At 34.8% G+C, this 18,396-nt stretch overlaps 1 protein-coding gene across 3 annotated transcripts in view; it reads left to right on the forward strand.

Moving 5' to 3' along the window:
* ARL15 (ADP ribosylation factor like GTPase 15) overlaps positions 1–18,396 on the forward strand; it is a 234,636-nt gene that overhangs the window by 90,382 nt on the left and 125,858 nt on the right. For all 3 annotated transcript variants that reach the window (XM_051804810.1, XM_051804811.1, XM_051804812.1), the window contains one exon: positions 1,815–2,023. In XM_051804810.1, the coding sequence (XP_051660770.1) occupies positions 1,815–2,023 (209 nt within the window). The remainder of the gene's footprint in view (positions 1–1,814; positions 2,024–18,396) is intronic.

An 18,396-nucleotide genomic window follows, 5' to 3' on the forward strand; every position in this document is an offset into this window, starting at 1 on the left:
GTGGCTATGTAAATAGTGTCCCTCTGGCAACTTGCTTTACTTGGTTCTGATGTAGACAGCTGTTGGGAAAGACTGGGACATCTAACAGATGCTATACAATTCTTTAGAAGTACAGTTGGGAGATATTTGTGTGGTACAGAAACATAGACCTAGCTTTCAATGCAATCCCTCTTCTGTTTGTATAATATTAATCTTCAGAGGTTCATAAAAAAATGAAACATCTGTTCTATTTGTGCATTGTTACTTTGAGTCTAGTTAAATTAAGAGAATTAAGCAAAGTCTTGACTATAAAACCCATGACCATTTGCCTTTAAGTAGTCAAGTCTGTAGGCCTCTTGCAGAAAAAAACCAGGTTAGATGTGACTGATATTCTCTGTAAACAAAACTGTGTGTGTCTGTGTTCACAATGTTTGTTAGCTGCCTAAATTGGGTTGGGTGCAGGTACTGAAACAAAGTGCTTAAGGTTTCAGTGTGGCTGGTACAAAGACGACAGTAACTTCATGGAGCGAGATTTGAATACTCTTGAGTTGGATACCTAAATTATATGGTGCAAATTCCTTTCTAGACATTTATGATTTCACCTTTGTTTATAATGTATAAATTAAGTGAATATTTTAAGTATCAAATCAATGTTATGGTCATTATGTTGCATTAAAAACTCATTATATATCTACATGTTTCTCAGAAATTTTGTGTCATTTTGTTTCACCGAAAGGTAGAGTTTTATTATTTTCATCTGTGTATACATGAAAGTTCACTTTTCCCTGTCTGAAAGCAAGAAAAGTGTCTGTAAAAGATACCTTCATTATATTTCTGCAAGTCATTGTCTGGCAGACATGTCAAGTTTTCCACTAGACTGTTGCTGCTGCTGCTGTTCACTGTTTAGCATTTGTCCCCATGAGTGTAGTGCCAGATTCAGACATACAAAGAATAGCCCATATCCAAATCATAGTTTAGATAGTTTGACAGCTGTCAAATACAATTTTTTTTTTCCTACCTCAATGCTACAACATATGCTGCTCTCCAGGGGAGACAAAAGCTTTCTGTTGATAACCTTATTGCTTGGCTTCTGTTGAGATGGCTGAGTGCTGCTGAACTGTGTCCTAAAAATTACTGTGGCATATCAGCCTGTACAGTCACTCATGTGTCTGCTGTTGGGCTCTTCAGAATCCTTAGTGTGGTTGACAGAGCAAAAGTAGTTGAAGTGAATGCCTTTGCGTGTTGTCATCATAGCTCCTCATTCACTATTCAACTCACTATTGTATCATCGTTCTCCCCATTAAGTATCTAATTACTTTAATAGGCTTTCCTGACACCTTTTTTCCCCAATTATGAAGTGGTTGCCTGATGGTTTGGAGATGAACTGGAAGACCTTATCATGCTCACAAATGAACAACTGCCATGACAGAGGCTTCAGGTTATGGCAGGGAGCTGCAGGGCTAAGTAAAAAAGAATGGGCAAAGGTTTAGGTATTAGTGCCAAGATATTTCAGTGAGAAGGTGAAGGATTAGACCTTGTGGTACTAGAAGCATGATACCTCTGCCAATACTCATTAATGGAGCAGAAGCTTTAGGGGAAGAAAGCTGCACTGAATCAAGTTCCTTCCTTACTCAAACAAGATTGATTTGACATTTGTGTGTATGTGTTTGATTGCTGATTGCCTTTTTTTCTTTTTTATTCTTTTAATGATGATTAGGAGAAAAGATTTAGTTAACTGTTTTGATCATTCCAAGTAGATTGGTTATTTTCAGTTATAAGTGTTAAATTTGTTAAATTATTCTTATTTTAATTAATTCTTATTATTGTCTTGGAAGGAGCTGACAACATCAGGAAATACTGGAGTCGTTATTACCAAGGATCCCAGGGGGTAATATTTGTATTAGACAGTGCCTCCTCTGAAGATGATCTAGAAACTGCTAGAAATGAACTGCATTCTGCTCTCCAGCACCCACAGTTATGTACTTTGCCATTTTTAATACTGGCCAATCATCAAGACAAGCCAGCAGCTCGCTCCGTACAAGAGGTATGTTAATGTGGCATTATCTTGCCCGTTTGTATTTACTATCTGCACACCACTAACCCACTATTACTTATTACGATTATTACGCTATTACTTACTACTTATGACATGCTAGTTAAGGACTGGCCTCAATTTCTCTTTATTGCAAGTACACAGACCAAGAGCAGTCCCAATCCCTAATTACTTAGTACAATGCACTCTATACAGGCTTAGTTCTTCTGGAAAAAATATACCTGGATACAAACAGATCTTCTTCTTTCACCATATTTTGCTTAAGGGTGAAAAGATGTTTTCTAAACTACTCTTATGAAAAGCTGCTGGGACAGTGATTTTTTTTTTTTAGCTTCTGTTTTCATTTGCTATTAGTTTTAATTTTGCACTATTCCATTACTCCATTCTTTTCAACTGCTTAAAGCAATAGATGGCAGCCATAGGTTGTCTTTTTTATGTAAAAGCTTTTTCTGAATTGCTGTGTACTGATGTGAGAGCAGAGTTGCAATTCCTGTTCTGAAGTCCTTAACTAGTTCTGATTTTCCTCTTCTAAGGAGTAATGTTTTTGTCTAATTTCTAGCTACCACATAGTAAATTATGTAATTGTTGTATTCAGTGTACTTTTTGCTCTTTATACGCTGAAAAATTCATCTTGTCTACATCTCTATCATGTCACATACATTGAAGAAATGCTGAAAGTTACTGATTCTCTATGAGAAGCTCTACTTATTCTTCTGAAGTTGTAGGAAGAAGTTAAAATTTGGTTGTGTCATTCTGTTCATAAATGTCATTTAAAGGACTCTTATTCAAGACTGTATGTGAAATCTGTTTGTTCTGTCAGTGCAGCAGAGTGAAAACAATTTCAGCACTTTACAGTATTGTTGCTTTATACCTAAATTTGATTCTTTCGTACAGGAACTTCTTTGTCTAAAATACAAAGTTTCAGACTTTAAACTCAGAACAAACTGATCTGTAGAATAGCTGCTGTTATTACAGTACAGTTGAACATACTATCTTTATTGCTTTATTGCTACCTATGCCTCCTTTCTCAGCCAAAAGAAATTAAGCATATAATATGTTAAAAAATGGTGTAAATGGAGTGATGGTTTTCATATGAAAAGAAGAGATTAAGTGAAAGCTATATAAACTACACTGTAGAATATTTTATTAATTTTTTGGTCCTTTCCTCCAAGAATCCATGCTTAGGAAAAATAAAAAAAAAGGAATATGAATTTAGTATATCTAAAGTTACATAAAAAGGTAAACTAAAATGAGGCAGGGATAGAATCTACAGGTCGTACATCTTGTTCATATAAAAGCAGACTGAGGAAGAAGTAATAAATATTTAAAGGAAATGTAATATGGATTTTGATGTATCAATTTAATAGTTTGGCCTGATCTATTGTACAGCATAAAAGGAAAGTGTGCATTCCTAAACCTTACACTTAAAAAATGATAATATCCTGAGACACAACTGATTTCATTTTATCATCTAAATACACTCTATGCATTTTGGCTTTAACTTTTTTACATAGAGCAATACAGATTATTATTTCCATCAACAAAAATGCTGTTTTTCCACATGAATAAAGTATTTCTTATTTTACTATATTTTTCATTTTTAAAATGGCCAAATTTGGTTCTATGTTAATAATAAGTATAATTTACGAAATGTTCTTTGTCGAGTTTTATAAGAATAGAGAATACAATGCCAGTTGGTTTGTTTTACAGGAAATTATGCAAGTTACTCTCCCAATTTGTAGCTGAGCCTCTATGGAGAGACTTTTGGGCCTGAACTGAATTGTTTGCCTATTTAGAGTTAGCATTTCTTTTCTTTTATCGGCAGTATCCTGATTTTCACCTCATTCTTCATTACCAGTTGCTTGATACCTCAGTAGTGGAGTAGATATCTATATGCTTATAATAGCATTTAAATAGGTTTCTACTGCATGCTTTAAAAAAAATAAAAAAAAATCTTACAGTGTATTATTATAGCATTGCTACTGTGAGTGTGTATGAAATGCTGCACACAAGAATTCTGTTAAATGTGCACAGCTTATGTGTATTTTCAGGAAAAACAAGCAAACAACCCTGTATCAGTGTTTGTCTTTGAAATTCTTTAGTTAAGAATAGTGGAAAACAAAATTAAAAGAAAAAAAAAAAGGAGAATGTCAAAAGGTTGTTATTGTCCCAGAAAAAAATGATGTCCTGTATTTGCTGTATATACAAAGTGGAAGCCTTATTGGGTCATTTTTGCCAACATTAAAATGGAAATTTCTTGCTTTCCTAAAGGCTTTGTTGTACTGTTGTCCTCACTATTGAGATGTGAAATGAAAGTAAAATGTTGAATCGTAAGATGATTCCTTAAATCAAAACCAGCATATATAAGTATTTAACAAAAGTACTATGCTGAGCATTGAGTTGAGCATTATTAGACATTTTTGCTTAACTAAGTCCATTAATTATAGATATTTCCTTGCTTTTTTATGTGTCAGAAGGCAGATGAATCACAGTTGAAGTTTAAAAGTATGTATGCATTATTTTCAACAACAAATTGCCTTTCTTTAATGGATATGAAAGGACTCCTTGGGGTATAATTAAGGCAAATGTCTGAGTTAAGTGGTGCATAATAGGAAGTGTAGAAAAATATTTATGTACAACAAAAATTCTTCACAAAACTGTAAAAGGGCCAAGCAGTTTCTGCAACAGATGTTAGTTATATTTATTGTTGGGAAGCGCAGTTGCTTCAGTTTTTCAAAATGTTGTATTTTATTTAATGTGTTTTTTTCCATGCATTGCTTAGGTAAAAGTGATATTGTAGAAGTAACATGCTGTAAATAATAAGCAATGTCATGACTAGTTCAATTCACAACTATAAGATCTATTTGCAAAAATATCCAAATAACTTATTTAATTTATGAAATGTAATTTAACCCAATTCATTTTGCAGAATATACTCCATATTATTGAAGTGACCAGGGAAAATTACAGGAGAAGCCAAGTTAAAATACTAATCAGACAATGTAATACTTTTTTCCTGAGTTCAATTGCGGGTTGGCTGTTTCCTAGTTATTTTGGTTTTAAAATGAAATCAAGAAAGTAAATTTGACATTTTATTGTAGAAACTAAAAATGACAATGTCTCTCTTATTTGTCTTATGTAACTTCTATGGTGTTCATTCCATCTTCCTGTGTCAAAAATATTTGTAAGTTGTTTTGTTTTTCCTGTGACAGTAGCACATATTTAGATGTTTTCAGATGTCTCCTAAGTGATTTCAACTGAGCCATGCTGAAATAAAGACTGTATATTAACCAGACTATAAAGCTCATTCAGTCATATTTGATTCAATAAGTTTGCTATAAAATAACCTTGGTTTACATTAAAATCACAATAATGAAGAATTAATCATATGTAAATCAGTACTGACTGCAGTTTTGGAAACCTTTTGAAATAGTAAATAAAAATAGTTACAAGTGAAAAAAAAATTTAGTTACTCAACATGTGGGAACATGGTGGCATATCTGTTTGGCCCTGGTTTCCAAAATACAGGGTGCAGTTCTGAAGCAGTACCAAATGGTATATTCTTTTAAATAAGTATCTTGCTGATGGAGTGTACTTTTGCCTTTTCATCACAAAAGTTCTTTTGATTATAGAAACTGGTTTTGATTAGTCAGATTTCTTTACAGGCTTAAAATATTGCAGGAGATTGATGGTGATAAAAGCACTTTAAATTGCTTTGCAAGGGAACAACCGCATTACTGCTTATTGTGATTATCAGCTTGTTGATTTTTATTTTGGAATGTATGCTACTTTGTGTAATGATGTCAGAAACTCGATATAGCAGTGCATTCTTGCGACTTGAAGCAGTGTGAAAACTGAGAGTCACTTTACTCCCAGGTCAGAGTGATATTTAAGAGCTGCAGATATCATACATTGAAAGTTTTCCATAACCACTGTGTTTTAGGAGTAGGCTGTGCTGAGCACTTGTCTGAATCTGTTGAGGACTTCTGGAAGCCATATAGGACTGGCCAAAGGAGAAATCAAATTGAACTAGATTTTCCAGTTCAGTAGTGAAGCAGCTACATGTTTAGCAGCATGATGTTTTTGGAGAGTTTCTTTTTTTGTATTTTAAGGCTGTTTTTAAAATTGCAGTTGCACTGGATGATCATTGTAGGTCTGTTCCAATTGAACTTTTCTAAGATCATCTATGTGAAGACGTTCACAGGGTATAAACTTTTGGTGGGTTTTCCTTTAGTCATCCAAAAATACAGGCAGTTAATACATTTCTTTCATATATGTAAATTGGTGACCACTAGTAGCAGGAGAAATCATTGAAGATATGTTCTAAATTTTCATTAAAAAATGCTAGAACTCTTTAGTATAGACTTACTAAAGAACAATGAATCAAAAGTCTTCTCAGTCTATTTTAAGGTTATATTGTTTTAAATATTGTTGTCAGGAAAAAATAATTTGGAAACCTTATGCTGATCATGAATGCTGTCTTTTTGCTTGCATACGAGATCTTACTTAAAAGTTGAATTGATGGGTGTGTGAAACTCCACTGGAGAATCATTCCCATTTTCCTGTTTGATAGAGCAAGATTAAAAAATATCTTTGAATTACAAATGGTATTTTCAAAAGCAATTGTAAGAGGTTCATTGCATATTCACATAGATTGTGATGCGTTTGTCTATTTGTGAATATTTCAAGACATGGGTTTTGAATTGTGGACAGTGTTTAACTGGATTTTCTTCTAGGAGGATAGTGGAGGGTGACTCTCCTTATGAAAAGAGCCATCTTAAGGATGTGAGGTTATTATCTATTACTCTGTCAGTTTATTCTCTGTTGTTTATGTCTAGAAATAATTTTGTAGATAAACAATGTCTTCTTGAAGTGTTAAGTATCTTAAAGTTAAATAACCATTGCAGGAGAATGTTCAAGTTTGCCAGCGTCTGCAGAGGCTCTTCCTGGTCCTGAGGATCTGGGGTACTTTAGAAACTGGACTTTCTAGGGTCTGCCAATAGTCTTAAGTTGGCTGCATATGGTAGCTCAGATTCAGGACGTAATCACTTCTTTATATTTCAGTGTCTTCGTACTATTTTTCCATAGTTCATGCCTTTTGTAGTTTCTGATAATTAGGGGGAAATGGTTTCCTTTTGGAAACCCTTTCGATGTACCAGTTATAGATGTCATTACTAGCAGTCTGAAAAACTGCACTGAGCAGTGACACCTCAGGAGGTTTAGCTTCAGAGAGTATGCAGTATCTCAGCTAACAGTTCTGAGCAGATATTTTCTCCGGCAACAAGTACTACAAAAACTTAGCCCACGCCCAAGAGTGAAAAAGTGCTCGTCCTCAAGCCGGTCAAGACTCTCAAATTAATTCACCTATCTGAATTCTCAAAGACCAGCTGTTGCAAATCTGTGTACTTTATGGCAGGGACATCCATAGCAAAGTTAAATCAGGGGCAGATTTTTGGTTCCTGGAGAAACTGTTTCTAAGATGATTTATCTTCGCATTACTGCAGTAAATAGCCAAAATATAGGTTCTTAGCCTGTTTTGAGATCATAGTGACCTTAATGACCTTAATATTTGCAATCCCCTCACTGCAAATACTTCTTCTCATCCAAGGTGTATCCCCTGATATTTGAAGATTGTTTTGGAGCTGGACTCTGCTATTTTGAGTATTGGCTGCTTCCTTCACAACTGTGGCCTTTGAGGGAACAGAGGAGTTATTTGTCAGACTTCAGTTATGAGCACATTTGCAGAAGAAGGGAATATTATTAACCTAGTGTTTAGAAAATATTAGTTTTGCCATGTTTAAAACAATGCAGAAATAACTCCTATTTGCATGTGTCATATGAACTCCCATTCTGATTAAAGAATTTCTTCAGACCTGTTAGGAAGATGATTTTATATAAAAAGATCGGAAAATAAAAATAATGTATATAAAATGCAATATAAAAAGATGAGCAATTTAAATAAATAGCTAGATGTGAACAGCAAAACAATTTTTGTACAGTTGCAAGACTAAATCCAAACAGCAGAGTTTTTCTTTCCATGAGTTTGTGCTTCAGTTATGTTTTACAATAAACAAAGGCATAACAGATAAAATCTTCAGTATATTTGCATTAGATAAAAAGATGAATTTGTATTGATGATTTGGAGTGACCTTCCTGAAGATACAGAAACAAATGCTTGAGCACACCTGCAAATGCGCATATATTACACAATGTACAAAAAGCTGAAGAATACCAGTAGAGTAACTAAGACACAGGAGTGGAAGTACTGTCCACATAGACCAATTTCACAACATAAAACTGTCCCTAGAGAAGTAAATCTCCTGAATGGCCCTTGCAGCATATGGTGCTTGGTACAGTTCTGCAGAAAAAGCTGTGTGTCTTGGGGTAGATTTTGAAGAGTGTTGTTGTGTATAGTTTCAAGCTTCGGTAACTTGTTACAGAACTTTTGGGGTCTTGAAATGGTTGTTTTATATGTATATAGATGGTGTGTACTTAAGAGTGTTTCTTTTATTAGCAGTTTTGATTTATATGCTGACCTCTTTGCCTCTCCCATCTTTCAGGAGTCTAACCGCTTGTATGACCATGTGATGAGCTGGTTTGGGCATGAAAATTACTTAACTACTGTCCTTCCTCATGGTCTTATTTTTAAACAGACTCAGATGACAAGATAATTGGATAAGTTATTATATAGGCACAAACAAGAGGTGGGAGAGAGGTGAGAAAGTGGTACCAGTGCAGAAAGTTGAAAGTGTGGAACTCTAAAACCCAGGGAGATGTTGACCTTTCTACGTACCACCTTACTTCTCATGTTTTTTTGCTTATCCCACTGCAGTAAACCACAGTAGAGGAAGGAAATGCTGAGAAATACTTTTTCCCCTCTTATTTAACAGTGAATTTTCTAGAGTAGATGTGCAGTTACGTTTACTGGACTTCAGAGAGAGGTAGGAAAGAAGCATTTATTTTCACTGTGTGCTTTGAAAATTCAGTGTCTTTGTTGTCTTCCAAGCCAAGGAAGAAGAAAGAAAATGTCATTCAAACAGAAGGAGTTGACTTCACTTGCAGAATTAAAGACAATAGTAAAGCATAGTCTGTAAAGGTAGAGCATAGTCTGTATAAGTAAAAAGCAAATTTATGAGAGAAACTTCAAAATGCTTTCAGAAACAAAAATCTGCATTCTTATTTAGTAAATGTTTTTCATAGATATTTGTATACTTAAAAATGCTTTTATGTTATTCAGTAAAGACTGCTGGAGCTAAGAAGAGCACAGCTTTTTACAGTTCTTTCTGAAACCTTTTTTGCTTGGTCAAAATATTCTGGGCTTTAGTAGAGAATTAAATGAAATCCTCAGGCCTTTGTTGGAGACAAATCTGACCAGAGAATCATTATGATCCTTTTGGGCCTCTATGTCTATGATACTGCTGTTCAGAGGAATTCCTGAATGCTCAGAAATTTAATTACTGTTAGTGACATTTTGCATGAGCAAGAGAAGATGTATTTCTTTCAGAATTAATAACTATTTCAAATGGAACAAAATAGTGGCTATATAACTGCTTTCTAAATATAACTCTACCATTTTTATAAAAAAGGTCTCAGGTTCTGCTGAAAAAGAATGGAAAAGTATTTAGTAATGTATTGGATCAAGTTTGTGAAAACTCTGCTATTGTAAAAGTGATTTAGTATGTGTTTTTTTTCTCAGATATCCTTCTTATGTATTTTAGAACGAATACTTGAGTTCAAGAATACAAGCTGCTGCTTTTTAAAACATGAGGACATATTCTTCTCTTTTATTTTTGTCCTTAGTGCTAAAATAAGTTTGCTGATTAAATGGAAGTTAAATATATTGTGAACTTTGGAAGAGGCTCATTTTGTGTAGTTGAACTATTTTCTACATAATTTATATTTGATACTCAGTATAACAGAAGTAAATTTAAAAGAATGTTTTTCAAGTTGATTGTGATCATGGAATCTTCATTACATTAGAGTAGGTATGCGGTGCATGAAATTAATTTCTGGCCACAGTCCATTCTGCAGGAATTAGATACTCACACACATGGGAAATCATAATGAGCATCTTTATTGGTCATGTCAGTGAGGTTCAACAAAAACCACAACAGGAGAAAATCTATCAATTTTTTATCCATGTAGGTATTTAAAATTGGATTTTAATTATGTGCCACAAAAGTAGAACATTTTCAACTGCATCTGCACTACATGGAATTGAAGCAGCATAGATTAATATTGTCTGCAATTACCAGCATCCTGAAGAACTTGCTGGGAACATGTCTATGCAGAGTTTCTTAAAACCTGCATCAAACAGAAGGTGCTCAGAGTTCAGCTTGGGTATGGAATGCTTTCTGTTCCTCTTCAAACTCAGCATTTCTGAAGATGCTCTCAAGAATTTCTCTTGGGTATGAGCTGCAGCATAAGGGAAAGCAAAACTGATAATTGGTGCATCATTGGCCCATCAGAGGCTGAATCTGCTTTAGATATGTGAGCATAAAATTCCTATGAGCATGAACAAACCATGCATCTCATGGCATATATGTAAGATTTCTTGAAACAATGACATGTTTCCAAGTGACAGGATAGGGAAAGGATCATCTTTGCATCAGTGTTCTAAATGCATGTTACTGGGACAGTGCTTCAATTGTCAAAGACCAAGAAGGAAATACTACTATTATAAGGTGAGATTAAATTCCTTCCTATCTGTTCTCAGTTTTGACCTTTTTTTTTTTTTGTTTGGTTTGGGTCTTTTTGTGCGGGGGTGGGTGTGATTTGGGTTTTTGTGTTTGTCTGGTTTTTTTTTATCCCAAGATTCTTTCAAGCCATTATGCTTCTGGAAAAATCCTGAGTGCTCTGTGAGTGTGATGGAAGCCAACAATCAGATTATTATGAGCTTGATTGTTGGACAGGACATTGTAATTTTTGAAAATGGGATGAACTGGAGGTGACTAACAGAGGGAATGGAAGGGGGCTGGTGACAAGCCTCAGGCACCTCTTTTCCTGTTACTTCCCAAGACTTTACTGGCAGTAAAGCTAAAGAGTTGAGTAGAAGGCAGTCTGGGGTTCAAACGAAGAATGGAATGGAGTTTTTCAAATTCAAAAGTGTTGAAGGGTCCCACAATTCAGGGAGGATGAGGATGGAGTACTGCTGAATTCTTCCTTAAAGCAGTCCCTTGGAGGCCTTCTTCTGTAGGGAGGGAGGCTGAGAACAGTGTACATTACTTCTTCAAAAACCACTTCTGTTCAGTGTATAATGACATTTGGTTCAAAAAGAGGAAACCATTCTCCCATCCACTTCTTGCAGTGATTCAGCAGCAGATGCAAACATACTCCTGAAGAAACATGAATTACCCACTCTAGCATCTGGGAACAATTGTCTTCATAAGACTGGAAGCACGGTTTTGAATATAACGACATTATTCTAATGATGATTTGTTGATACTGCAGCATATCATTAGTCATGCTGGAATCTTTATACCCATAAATGTTTTCTCAAAATAGTTTAAATGTTTAGAAAATCTATTACAACAGTCTGACATGAAACAGTAACTTGTTCTGCTAAAATCTGAACAGCCTGGAAGTTAGTCTAGAAAGGAATTTTGTGAAGGATCATACAAATAAGCTAGATAATGTATTTTAAAAAAAGCAAAACTTGAGCAATTTTTTTGCCTGAAAATGTGTTCCTGCATTACTCAGATTTACACACGTCATCCTTATATTTTTTCCTACTGTTTGCAAGAATAGAGTATTAACAGTGTAACTGAATAATCCATGGTTATGCTTGCACAAAATTTCTCAACATCTTTGCTTTTTCTGACCTTCTCTGTTATATTTAGTTGTTCAGATTCTGCTTAGATGCAGAGTTGCAAGAGTCAGAAAACCTTTGCTGTTTTAATGCTCTCTTAAAAGTAAAGGCTCAATATTTGTATGTAGACCTCTTTAAAGTTAACGCACACTGAAGTTCCATGTTCAAGTATTAGTACACTGTGCAGGGCATATAGCAAACTGATTAAATAAACAAACAACAAAAAGCCCGATCTGCATTAGTGAATGAGCTTTTTATTAAAAGGCTGTTTAGCTCATCCACGTGTAACCATAGATAGGGATAATTGGGATTACCTCATATATTGTCATATATTTGTTAAAATTGCTTTGTTTATTTAAAATTAAGTTGTCCCATCTGTCTCTCTGTCAATACAAGCTTGTTCTGTAAACTTTTTTCAATATTTTTTCTTAATGTATTATCACAGCATTTACGGTCTCATTTTGGTTTTTATGTTACTCTGGTAATAAATGCTAGAAAAAAGTTTACTGAAATTATATGAAACATTTGAGGTTTTTAAGGATTTCTTGCCTTTGATTTCCTATAGCTTTGTTCTGTTGCAATAATGCTTTAAGAGCAAACCATATATTAACTAAAAATCTACTACTAAGTATTCTGCTCCAATTTAATTACCTTTGTTCCTCATTCCGAATTATGCCTTTACTCATGTCTGGGAATAAAGGGAATAAGAGAGTGAAATTTGAGTTACTCTCTAGTGCAGAAAAATAAATCTTTTCAGAGATGTAAACACAAAGATGCTTTGTCACCATTATTAGAGGAAACATTCATGTCCCTTTAGCTGCAACAGCGTCTTCATTAGTGACACAATGTATGTTTGTTGTTTTAAAAATACATAACTTTTTTGAATAAGCAGAGTCATGCATGTGATGAGATATCTGTAGTCTGTGTGTACACAGAACCTTGTTAAACAGTCAGTACTCTTCACTGAGTAATTTGGTCTGTTGCGTGTATCAAAATTTATTACTTATACATGAAGTTATTACTGTATTTTAAAATATTTTTATTTGTTTTGGACTTTTCTGGTTTTGTAGTTGTTATTAATAAATTGCTCTATGTTCTTAAAAGATGAGCAAGGCTACAGAAATGGTACTGCACGTTCCTGAAGTATTGCTCATGCCTGCACATCTGTCCAGAAAAGTTCAAACTATGTAGTTTTAATTGACTACCATTTTTGTGGACATGCTACCTGTATAATTTCTAGTGAAGTTTAGAGTACATAATTTGTTTAAATAAAGTAATAACTGAATGAAAATTGATTTTGACTAATTTTGGAATAGTTAAATATTTATGTGATGGAGAGAAAATCTCCAATACTCTCCATTATTATTCCTCTTGCTAATTTTCTTAGAGTAAGTTTGAGTTTTACTGAAACCTGTCTCTTAGCACTTGAAAACTATTCCTATAAAATCTTCTGAAAAACAAGTTATACCATTTTAAAGCCAAAATGGAGTGTTGTTAAAGGGGAGAAAAAGCTTAGTATCTTTCTATTCTGATTTATTATACAGAAGGCTGTTTTTTACAAAAAAGGGCTTTTTTTTTTCTTTTTTTCCCTCCACTATTCTCAGTCTCTTTTGATCATTGATCTGGTTGACCCCACGCTCAGGGGTTTTTTCTTCATTTGACATGGACAGATTTTTGAAGTATAGCTCTCCTTTGGGAACCTCAGGCAGTTCCACTTGACTAACCTGTGATCTAATGAGCAGTAATGCAGGGTTACAGTGACCATTTTGTTTGCTTTGAGGGAGGATGGCTAGACAGAGAGTGGGAGAGAGGCGGTGTCTGTGGAGAAAAAAGATGCAGGGTGATCGAACAGTGTGAAAAAGACTTGTTAGCCCACATTAGTGTGCCTGATTTACTTCACAACAGGTCGGGAAAGGCCAAAGGCAGGGTTGTCATTAAATTGCAAAGTTGAAAATCCTGGTATTCAAAAGCATTCAAATTTCTGAAAGTTGTAAATTAGAAAGTTTGTGGTTGAATTTGCCAGAAAGATATACAGAAGTACCAGCTTCTTTAAAACATGAATGGTACACTATAAAATCATGCTGTAAATAAAAAGAAAACCAGCTTTTTAAAGTACTTTCATGGTTGACTGTTTTACAATGAGACTGGGTGCGAAAGAAAGGCCAAACACTAACAAGGTCGTTGCACTTTCTTTATGAGCCCTGGGGACCCCTTAATTATGTACCCGTGCTGCTTATTTTGAGATCTGTAGAGTGTATGTGTATGCATGTTTGTATAATATATAATTTTTATTTGTATTTATTAAATACACATATGTATATACACATATGCATATATGTGTAAAAATGAAATTTTAGCATCAGTTGCCCAGGACTGTGGATATTGAATCTTCTACAGCATGTTATGATTTTTTTTTCTCATATCCTTTATTGTTTCTCTTGGAGTGAACATTAATCTTCATGCCATTGTTCTTGAAATAGGCATAGATTTATTTTAAATTTACATTTACAAATGCAGACACCAAAGAAAAAAAGTCCTGAAGAGTTATTTTTCCTAATACTAAAGCTTTCTTATGAACACTTCAGTTGGACTAGACAGCCTGCTGCTTTGCAATTGCAAAAACAGAAAATTGAAGCTTTCTACTTCTGAATTTATGTTCATTCTCCTACTTGATAGTGGCCTGAATCTCCATGATTTGAAGAGTACAACTACCGTGCAGAATATCATTTTAAGCTGTAGCACTGGTAGCCTTTAACTCATAGCAAACTCTTGTCATTGCTATTTCTGATCTGGCTGCCTGTAGTAAAAATCGAAGTGCAGCCTTTTAGCTGTATTATCATTGTGCATTGTAGCAGTAGGTAATAAAAAAAATGGGTCTTCTTAGGGGTATTTTTTTCCGTCTGCTACCAGGAGTTTCACTAATAGCTGGCTGTCAAAAATCAGTTTTTCACAATTGTCATAGAACTGTCTTAACTTTTAGCTTGTACTGCATGGACAGAGGTTGTTGTCTTGATCCTCTGGTGGTGTTATGCAAAATTAAACATCTGAGAATAGCTGACCATATTTAAGAGTATATTTCTTACCTGACTTCAGGAACTGTGCTCCCACTGATCATTCAAATAATTTCATTGACATTAAGGGATTGTGTCTTGATTGAAAGGAAGAAAAGACAATAGGATGTCAGGCTTCAATATTTGCATTGAACATTAACTTTTTGTTTTAACTTGTATTGGATTATGTATTAAGTTGTGGTGTCAGATTATTTTTTTTGTTTATCTTTGTTGTCTTTTGTTTGCAGTGAACATATGTTGTAGTTTTACCTCCTAATAAACTGAAGTTTAAGCATCAGTTGAATGTGGGAAACAAAGTACATTTTTTATACATAGTGCTGCATTTCTCAATTAATTTCCCGGTGTGTCACCCCTGCTTTTAACACATTGTAAAATTCACTTATTATTAGAATTTTGATATAGAACTAATTTATTTTGAAACAGCGTAGTGCTCAAAGTGGCTTAGTTATTACTATTCTCAAAGACTAGTCTCGAAAAAGTTTGCTATTGTGTGTATGCTTCCATTTTTCGATTATTTTAACTGACGTTTAGTTGCAGCAACTTGGTGGAGGTACATTCTAGGAAACTCTGCATTCAGCTAGCTTTCTCTGTAGCTTTAGGTCATGTTAGTCAATGGAAATTTATTAGGGCATAAAATGATGTGAAAACGTTTAACAAATCAGAATACTGAATCAAGGCACATTTAAGCCTTGCTACTATTCTCTTTCCATTGACTTCCTCCATTCCCTAAATAACATTGTCTATTCAGTCTCTATGCACTCTTTATTAGCTCTTCTATTTGATTTAATTATTCAGTTACTCACTGTGTCTGAATTAAGTCATCTCCGCCAATCTGCTTATTACAAAGCATTTGGTCAGTGAGAAGAGACTAATGTCATCTTGCTGGTCTAATTTTTGAGCGTGTGTGTTTAGGAGTAAAGACACTGGAACAGTGTTTCAAAACTGGCTTAAAACAAAAGTCAGTCCAAGAGTAGATTACTGATACTGCCAGTCACAGGCATTGGAAGAGTAAATATTACTCATCTGAAGAGTAGGGAAATTTTTATGTGTTCTTGTTAGCTTTCCTTAAGATGTGAATAGTTTTTGCAGCTTGGTGTCTGGAGACACTTTAAAAAAACACAACAAGTTTACTGCCACATAAGTTGTTCTCACATAAACTCGCCAGGTATTATGTGAAAAGATTATGTTCTTTTTTGATGGTAATATTGTTACTTGGTTCAGAAATACAGCTCATAGAAGAAGAGGGGATATGCCAAGTGCAGCCTTTTGGAAAAGTTTTCTTTCAGTTCATAACTGCATTTTAAGAAAACCTTTCCTGTAAGACAGAGATGTTAACTTTTAATGTAAGTAGTAAAGTGCAGCATTGGAAGTTTTTTCTTTTTATCTGTATGTCGTGATATATGACTTCCAACAAAACCTTCTTTCAGGGTTATGAACTGTAAAGTTTAGCAAAACAGGAGAAGCAAAATATAAAAGTACTTGCAGGTACTCTTTTTCTAAAGAAAATGGATGTGCCTTCTTACATTTCTCTGAAGTCATTGTTTTATCTCTGCACTATATTTGACAGTATAACTCTCAAACTGTTCTAAACTGGGAATGCAGTAGCTAATATGTTGCATAAAAATGGAGTGTTATACTATGCCAATGGACTCTGACAATTCAGTTTTTAGTATCTGTAAAATGGGCTTAAAATGTTCCCCAGATGTATTTGGCTTTCTCTCCTTTTGGAAGTCATTCCTTCTGCGCAATAGGAAAAAAATTTGCTTAGGAAAATTCATTTGCTTAAAATGAATTCAATAATGCCACCCTTTCCCTGCATAAATAAAAAGGTGGGGGTGGTAATACTATGTCTGGGAAAGGAAGCAAAAATGCGTGCTTGGATATCCCATTGCCAGCTGTTGTAGGGAGTGTGCTTGTGAGCAGTTTCTGGCAAGCTTATTCCTTCCAAATCCTCTCCAAACTTGCCAGGCATTTAAAAAGTCTTTTGCCTGTTAGTCACCTTTCACTTACTTGTAGCATTAGAAGGAATGTTTATTGACTGAAGAACTGCCTGTTTTGAAATCAGGAGCATTGAATTAATTTTTTTGTTTTGTTACATGTTGGTTTGTTGATATTTACTTGACAGCAGGGTTTAGTTAAGAATATGGCTGTTAGTTAACCAAACTGGGTCAAAGCTTAAAGGCTCTGCTCTCATGGGAAATAAGGCCCAGGGTTTGGCTGATACTTTTTGTGCATGTAGAAGGCATCAGACTGTCAATCTTTGACCCTGTGCAGAGAGATGGATGCTTCAGAAGTGAACTGCATTCAAAAGATGGCAAAGTACCATCTCCATTTTTGGCAGAACCTGACTGAGAGATAATTTAAAAATCTACTCTGTCTAGCAGTAGGGCATATGGGTTGTTTCTGTGTTAATTTGGTTAAGTCATGATCTGGTGTTTCAATCCTTTTCTGTGTACTATCGATCAGCATGTGCATTGCTCTGAATCTCCCTAAGGTGTTTGAAGACAAAACAAGTAGCATATGTATCTGTGCCCTAAAGCAGAGGCAATTCAGGCAGAGAGAGGCTGAAGGGAGAAGTCAGATATAATGAGATGAGAAACGACTGTTGTCCCAGGTTAGGTCTGGATGGCTGAGGGGAGACTAGAAATCTAGCTTTTTGGATACAAATTATTTTGCAAAACTGACCTTCTCAGAAGTTTCAGGTCCATAATTGTGTTTCTGTTCTTTCTGCTCCACTTTCTTCTCAGATTTACAAAATCTGAATTAAAGAGGGACCACAGTTATAAATTGTCATACCAGAGACAACTGAAGTTACATCTGTGACTACACTGCACCTTCCTTCAAGGTTTTTTGACAGAAGGCTGTCTGGTCTTTTTCATGCATCTTGCTACCTGTACTTACATGTTTAGCTGAAATAGTAGTGTAGTATTGGAGCATGTCAGTCTTTTAATGTATTTGCTTGTCATCTCTGAGGTAAGAAAACAGCCTGCTATTCATTTTGCAGTAATTTAAGCACTAGTAGGCTATCAGCTACAACGACAAAGCTAATGGCCTTTCAATTACTGATGATCTGATGAGCAGGAATTTAGAGCTCAATGCAAAATTTTGGACAAACAGAACAGATAACGAGACTATGGTGTCCCAGCTGGTGCTATCACTCTAATAGTTGAATATTTCTATTTTTCTTCATTTCCAACGTGGTTATGATTCAGCCAATGACACAGTGCTTTTATGCATAAACCATGATATGCAAAAAGAACCATGGTATCAGTCATTGTAACTGTGGTCACAGAGAGTCCTGCACCATACATGTGTTGCTGTTATGGTCACAGTATTACTGTCTTCTCTGACTGGGAAGTTATGCAAATCATATAAACAATAAAGTAGTGTGATGAGCTCCTGGTCTGGAGGCTTTACTATTATTTCAGCTTATGCATTCTGAAAAGTACAGTTTTAAGTATTCTGAGAACCTGCAGTGAGTAACT

The sequence above is a fragment of the Manacus candei genome, unplaced genomic scaffold, assembly GCF_025592945.1.
Source record: "Manacus candei isolate 608988 ecotype Guabito, Panama unplaced genomic scaffold, ASM2559294v1 h1tg000061l, whole genome shotgun sequence".
Lineage (NCBI taxonomy): Eukaryota > Metazoa > Chordata > Aves > Passeriformes > Pipridae > Manacus > Manacus candei.